Source organism: Macaca nemestrina, assembly GCF_043159975.1.
Source record: "Macaca nemestrina isolate mMacNem1 chromosome 8 unlocalized genomic scaffold, mMacNem.hap1 SUPER_8_unloc_4, whole genome shotgun sequence".
Taxonomy (NCBI): Eukaryota; Metazoa; Chordata; class Mammalia; order Primates; family Cercopithecidae; genus Macaca; species Macaca nemestrina.
The window spans coordinates 72,424-79,800 of NW_027257568.1; the positions used below are offsets into that span (position 1 = coordinate 72,424).

The following is a 7,377-nucleotide window of genomic DNA, read 5'->3' on the forward strand; positions in this document are numbered from 1 at the left end:
TGCAGGAGCCCCTGAGAAAATCGGCCTCTAGAGCTGAATATGAAAAGTCAGAAATGCTACTGCTTTTTCCAAGAACATTATGTCATTCTTAAGGTTTTGCCACTGACTGGCAAGTCAGTCTTAAGAGCAACCAGGAAGACATTCATTGAAAGAGTTATGCACAAAGTGCCAAAGATGCACCACATAGAATTTACTTTCTACTGACAAAGGCTAGTTTTACCTCATTAGTTCTAGAATATTTAAGAATCTAAAAGGGCAACTCTGACTTAACCTCTGCTTGAGTCATTATTTTAAGTAGCATTTAGGGCCTTTATTAAAAAGCAGAAGTAGAATGAAAAGGCACACAAAGGTGTCCCACCTCCGCCTGTGCTGATTCATGAAACTGATCACACCGAGGCCCTGTGGGAGCATCCTCCTAACAGACGGAAGTTCAACAGGGCGGCCGAATGGAAGCAGTCCCTGAGAAGCAGATGGGCTGGGGTGAGTAAGTGCTCGCTTCGTCTTTACAGAGCCAGAAAGGAAAGCCTCCACGCCAGCTCTTGGCCGTTGGACTCCGATTTCCCAAACAGCTGGTTTTTGGTGTCTCCTCTCCCTCCATACAGCTCTCCGCCCACGTTTCTGAGGTACAGCTGTGGTCTCTTGCAGTCTAGAACTGAGGCAGAAACACTGTCCCCACAGGAGGGGGGCCCACGAGGGTGGCAGGGCTGTCACCCCAGCACCCATGTCTACTCTGGCAAGAGTCATTGGAGAGTTCCAAATTAGGGCCCAGTGAGGACCGTGGCTTGGACTGGACGAGAAGCTGGCTATCAGATTTTTCAAACCCCCACCGTGGTGGTTTTAACATGCAGCTAGGATTGCAATCAAGAGGCCGAGTAGATAAGATTCATGTGTTCTCTTTTACTTTCTAAGGAGAGCAGGAGCCTGGGGTCCAGGCCCAGGGTCCTGGCCTGCTGCTGTGGATGGAAACTGACACGTGACAAATATGTAACAGTAAGTAAACATGGCATTCCCCTTGGCCTGTGTAAACTACTAGCTTTGTTCTCCTTTTATGACTTGCGCATAGTTCAGTGATCCCTATAAAAATATTTTGATAATCTTTGCCCACAAAACTGCTGAGAAAACCCTTAGTAGCCACCCTACTTGGAGTTGTAGGCAAATGTTTAATACGCACATCTGAAAGCATGAGACAGTCCACAGACAGCACGCACTGGAGCTGGTGGGGCACACGGGCGGTGACAGGTGCTCACTGATTAGGTTTTAATGTCAATACCTGCATAAAGTGCTGATCAATAACTTAAGTATTACAAAAGCAGATGGTCCACGGTGAGTCCAGGTTGCAGGCACGTGCAGGTGGGACTGGATCAGAGGCTCCAGGGCTGCACGTGCTCTAGCCGGCCTGAGTCTCACACGTTGTAGCTGGCCTTGTACTTGGCCAGGATCTTCATGAGGGGCCGCAGCTTGAGCCACCACCGTTCTTTGGGAATCCTGTGCCTGTGGAGGGAAGGGGGGACAGCAGTGAGGCTGGGAGATGCCACGGCCAGCACAGCGAGTGGTCTTGCCAGAAACACGGGGGTTGTAGGGTCGGCTGAATCAACTAGATGATAAAGCCAATTTCAAGATCAAACAAAACCATTGTTTTTATATTTCTAAAAATTCTTCCCAAAGACCTAGTGGTAGTTTGTTGCTCTGTCACCAGGCTGTAGAGCAGTGGTGCAATCTCAGCTCACTGCAACCTCTGCCTCCCGGGTTCAAGCGGTTTCTCCTGCCTCAGCTTCCTGAGTAGCTGGGACTCCAGGTGTGCGCCACCACGCCCGGCTACTTTTTGTATTTTTAGTAGAGACGGGGTTTCACCATGTGGGCCAGGCTGGTCTCAATCTCTTGACCTAGTGATCCACCCACCTAGGCCTCCCAAAGTGCTGGGATCTTAGGCATGAGCCACCGTGCCTGGCCAAGACCTAGTATTTTTTAACTGAGCTTCAGAAAAGCTAGTTCCTCAAACCCCTGAATGAGTTGCCGAACGCAACAGTAATGGCCATTCCCCTGTCCTGTACTCACATTGGCTGGGTTTGCTAAGGCAATAAGACCCCGACTTACTCAAAATCCATTTGGTTCTTCAGCTCTGCCACAGGTTGAAAAATAACATTTCTTTTGCTGATTCCCAGCACACAAACGGGATCATCGGTGGTCAATGTTTTTCCTATAAAAGGTTTAAAAACAGATTAACACTGCCCTGTCCCATGGGCAGCTGGGGGAGCAGAATCACGGGGTGAGATTCCTGGGCACTGTGCTGAACCTGGCCTGGAAGCCTGGGGGAGGCTGAGAACAGCTGTGCAGTGTGGCCAGCGCCCGGCCTGGGCTTGCACAGCTCTGCTCTTGTGGGATCACCCTGATGGCTTCCTGGAAAGCAGCTTGTTTTTTCTCTCAGTGGAGAGAATTTTTCACTAAATAGTGGAATAAGGAAATTACCTTAAATTATGGCAAAACACTAATAAGGAATTGATGCTCACATATACACACACTGAGGCACGAGAAGCATCCGTAGCTAAATTAGCAAGAGAAAATGGATGTAGAAAGAATCAGTCAGTTCTTCAAAAAGACAAACCGATTGAAACTATTCACATCACTGTTTTTTGTAGACTGTCATTCTTCTAACTCGGACATTGGCAGTGATAATGGTTTGCCCTAATAAAAGCACACGTCTGGTATGACTGAAGAAAGCTGAGGGGGGTGGGGGTGAGAAAGATGCTGGCACAAATAACCACTCAGGAATGAGTGGGGACCAGCCATGTTGGAACCATTAACAAGAGTAATGTGTCATGTTTTCTAAAACTTTTCAGCTTATCTAAAGATTGTTAGAATATGTAAGTTACAAAACTGATTTAAGGAAAAACATGCATAGTTCTACAAACACGAACAATTCATTCAGCAGCCAAATCTTCCTCAAAACTGGAAGTTCTGATGGATGGAGTCACAAGGAGGTTGTCCTACCAAACATCCAAAAAATAGAAGGCCCCACTTCAACTGTGAGGGAAACTGTGGGCTGATGCTCAGGATTTCCAGAGCAAAAAGCCTGCACAAAAGAACTTCAGGTTGAATCTAGCAGTGATAAAAGAGAACATGTCATGCACACCCAGGAATCCAAGATTGGTTAAATAGCAATGCTCAGAGACCAGCAGGAGTTAGAACATCACACGCAGCTCGGTACTGAACTGAAGAAGGAACCAGCAGCCTACTTCTCCCAGATAGGACAGCATTTTCACCAAGGCAGATGGCCTCCCTCCCCGGACCCCTTACCTCTGCCCTGGGCCTCCTTGATTTTTGCAGTGATCCACTCCATAGCTCTGGCAGAGATTTTGGTTCCCAAGTTTATATCAAATGGAGAAGGTGCCCCACCCTGTTGGTGGTTAGAGTCATATGAAATATCAGTTGTACAGTAACACTTTGAATGAATTCATGTTTTTGTTTCTAAGTCTTTAGGGATAGCTGGAACAGAACAAAACAAAATCTGTGATTCCTGTAGCCTGAACTCAGCCTGTTAAGCAAAAGTATCAAGTGTTCCCCCCTGCCCAGTAAGAGAAGGGTTTTAATAAATGGAACGAGTCAACTAACCATCTCCAATATTTTAAAATCTTAAATCAAGATTTCGTAAACTCATCTGGGGTGAGGATGGGGTCACAGCTTTAAGAATCTGATAACCATTGTGGATTCTTTGACAAAGTCACACAGACGCCTACTATTTCATCATTTCAGGGGATTCATGAGCTCTCTGAAATAAGTTCACGGGCTCTGGTTTAAAAGTATAAAGAATAGGAGGTGGTGAAGGAGGAGTGTGTGGGAGTTAGGAATCCTGGACCGCTGTGTCCCAGGCTCAACTCATAACATGCGTGTGCCCGCATGCAGCTTATTCCAGGTCATTCTGATTTGAGGGTGAGTGTCAAGTATCTTACATGTCTGATAATCCATTTTAAATCTTAGGACGCTCCAGTTTTTAACCTGATGCCGTGTTTAGTTTGAATAAGCATTTCCAAGTGATGGGGGTGTCACTGTTTTCATGAAAGCTGACAGTTCCCTTAAAATCCCCATTACTCAAACCTCACCAACAAAAGAAGCCTAAAGCTGCTGCTGTTTGGCATGACTTAAAAGTTTAGATGTTTTGGCTGGGCACGGTGGGGATCACGCCTGTAATCCTGGCATGCTGGGAGGCTAAGGTGGGCGAATCACCTGAGGTCAGGAGTTTGAGACCAGCCTGGCCAACGTGGTGAAACTCCATCTCTACTGAACATACAAAAATTGGTTGGGCGTTGTAGTGGGCGCCTGTACACCCATCTACTCGGAAGGCTGAGGCAGGAGAATCTCTTGAACCTGGAAGGTGGAGGTTGCAGTGAGCCAGGATTGCACCACTGCACTCCAGCCTGGGCAACAGAGCAAGACTGTCTCAAAAAAAAAAAAGTCTCCCAGCTAACTGGGAGTATGCGTATACTCCAGATTATTTTGTTGTATAGTGACAACATATGCGACACAACAAACCGACCCAGGATGTCGATTTCACCTAAGCCCGGCTAACAGGGAGTCATGAAATCTTGTGCTGCCTTGCTGTCCCACCCAGAACGTGAATCATCCCTGTGCCCTAAAGTCTCCATGCTGTCTGTGCCTCCTGCCCCTGAGTCACTCAGTAGCCGCCTTGGTTATCAGATGGTTATCAGCACCCACCCCCTCTTGTATACAGGGGGCGGGTACTATCCCCAGGTCCAGGTACCCACTGGAGTCTTGGGACACATTCCCTGAGGCTAAGAGGGATGACTGTATTTCCTTCTTCCTTCATAAACATCAGGTGTTAGAGAAATGATTGCGAGATATCTAATAGAGTAAGACTATAAAGCAAAAGTTTTAGTTGTCTAAATGCAAGAAAGTCTTTAGAGCAACGCACCACAACTCTCTTCTGCATATGCCCAGTGTGTAGTGCACTCCAGCGGCAAAGAAATGACCACTCATCCAGCCCAAAGTCACCAGAACCTAAGAACCGCAGTGTGACAGTGACCGTAAGATCAGCCCTGGTCTCTCACTCACCTGAGCACAAGGCCCCTATGGATGGTGGTCTTTATTTTCTCCGTCAGGTGCTCCACATTGGACTGGAAAAGAGTATTTTGTTAATCAGACAATAAACTTATGCTAAGCACCCACTGTGTGCCAGGCCCTGCAGGGCGGGAAGTGCCAACCAAGTGTGGCGGTGAGTGTGGCCAAGGAGGTTGCAAGCTCTCACGGCTCAGGTCTCGGGGAGCCTCCCCCAGGCGGGGAGAGCACGTCTGCAGCGATGAATGCTGAGCGCAGGGCACGGTGAGCAGCCCTCATGGCGGCCACTAGAAACGCCTTCCAGAATCAACAGGGTCCCTCTGAAGACGATAATTCCGTGATTGGCCTAGCGCTCCTTCACGGCTCTATTGCCCCTTATTTATTTTCATGACAATGTTCTACTCGGCGCTCTCAGCGGAAAAGAGCAAAACCCCATCTCTACTAAAAAATACAAAAAACTAGCCGGGCGAGATGGCGGGCGCCTATAGTCCCAGCTACTCGGGAGGCTGAGGCAGAAGAATGGCGTGAACCCGGGAGGCAGGGCTTGCAGTGAGCTGAGATCCGGCCACTGCACTCCAGCCTGGGCGACAGAGCAAGACTTCGTCTCAAAAAAAAAAAAAAAAAAAAAAAAAAAATATATATATATATATATATATATATATGTATATATATATATAAATTTTATAAAAGATTTAAAAAAAGTACACCTGTTTGGGGCAGCTCCATTATCATCTTATGGGACCCACTGCTGACAGAAACATCACAATGCAGTGAACGACTCCACAAGTAGTCACTTTGACACAGTGAAGAAATTCATGATTCACATGTCACATAATTAGTGACAACACCAAGGCCCTTTTTACTTGATCTATTTGGCTCAGAAACAAGTAACATCCTAACTTTTTAAAAGACAACGGTGCCGGGCACAATGGCTCACGCCTATAATCCCAGCACTTTGGAAGGCCAAGGTGGGCAGATCACGAGGTCAGGAGTTCAAGACCAGCCTGACCAACGTGGTGAAACCCCATCTCTATTAAAAATACAAAAATTAGGTGGGCACGGTGGCATGCGCCTGTAATCCCAACTACTCGGGAGGCTGAGGCAGGAGAATGGCTTGAACCTGGGAGTCGGAGGTTGCAGTGAGCCAAGATCGCGCCACTGCACTCCAGCCTGGGTGACAGAGCAATATATAACATATATTTATTTATATAACTAACTAAAGACAATTATTCAGTTGCATTTTATCTGCCAAGGCCTGTCCTCCTGCATGGAGTTTAGCAACTTTGAACACTGCAGGTTCCAGGCCTGGATTCTGCTGTGCCATCGAAGCAGGGGCAGAGCCCGGGGTCGGCGACACCCTTCCCTAAAAGAGCCACAGATGCCAAGAAACCACGGCCGTGTCTGTGTCAGTTTAGAGGCAGATGCAGCATCAGAGTCCTCAAGACTTAAAAGAAGCTACAGCCAGCTCCAGAGCCAGTCGCAGACGTGGGTGGTGACTGTCAGTGGAGGCACTCAAATCGTTTGTGACAGAAGGGAGAAAACATTACACAACAGACTACATCAAAAAAACAAGCTTGTATTTCACACAAGAGACTAGGTGTCCTCAACCAGGCACTTCTGCCATCACCTGACACTCGGGAGAGGCACCTGGTCGATGCAAAGGGCATCAAGCGTGGCGTGTTCGGTAGCACCTCCGTCTGCATGCCCCCTCGAAAAGCAAACCACCCTAGACACGATGATTTGCTACGCAGCACCGAGAGGATCCCAAGGGGACGGTCCCCTGAGGCCAGCCCCGTTACATACCTGCAGATCCTCAATGTCGAAGGGCTCTTCGAAAATGTATGCGGCATCGGCTCCGGCCGCGATCCCCCCCATGTTGGCCAGGTAGCCACAGTAGCCGCCCATGGTCTTGATGAACACACGCCGCTTGGTTCCGCTGGCGGACTGCTTGATGCGGTCGCGGGTCTGGTCAGAGAAGAGATCAGTCACTCCAGCCCAGGGCCAGGGTGCACCCACCATCCCAGAGCTCCCCTACCAGTGAGTGCAGCAAGGCCCCACACCGCGGCTGAGCATGCGGTCCCAGCATCGCACAGGGGTGAAGGATGTGCAGCAGCCGGGATGTGCCTCGGAGTGGATGTGAACATGCCCCCCACCCCCCCCCGCCAGCCACCTGGAGGTGACCTCGATGACCTGTGGTGGGGACCTGGCCATCTGCCGCTCCCTTCTCCCAGGCCCCATAGGAGGAGACTGAAAAGACGACCCCACAAGCCAACTCACTCCATGCTGCTCTTCGACTGTCCCTGCTGA

At 48.8% G+C, this 7,377-nt stretch overlaps 1 protein-coding gene across 1 annotated transcript; it reads right to left on the reverse strand.

Annotated features, from left to right (window-relative positions):
- Window positions 1-984: 984 nt before the first annotated feature.
- LOC139361111 (ATP-dependent 6-phosphofructokinase, platelet type-like) lies at window positions 985-7,008 on the reverse strand. The gene is made up of 5 exons (XM_071089599.1): window positions 6,874-7,008; window positions 5,068-5,129; window positions 3,295-3,394; window positions 2,095-2,197; window positions 985-1,491 (listed from the first exon to the last, which is right to left on the reverse strand). Exons 3-5 carry the CDS (start codon window positions 3,335-3,337, stop codon window positions 1,404-1,406), a joined length of 234 nt encoding a protein of 77 aa, XP_070945700.1. The 5' UTR covers window positions 3,338-3,394; window positions 5,068-5,129; window positions 6,874-7,008; the 3' UTR covers window positions 985-1,403.
- Window positions 7,009-7,377: the final 369 nt, after the last annotated feature.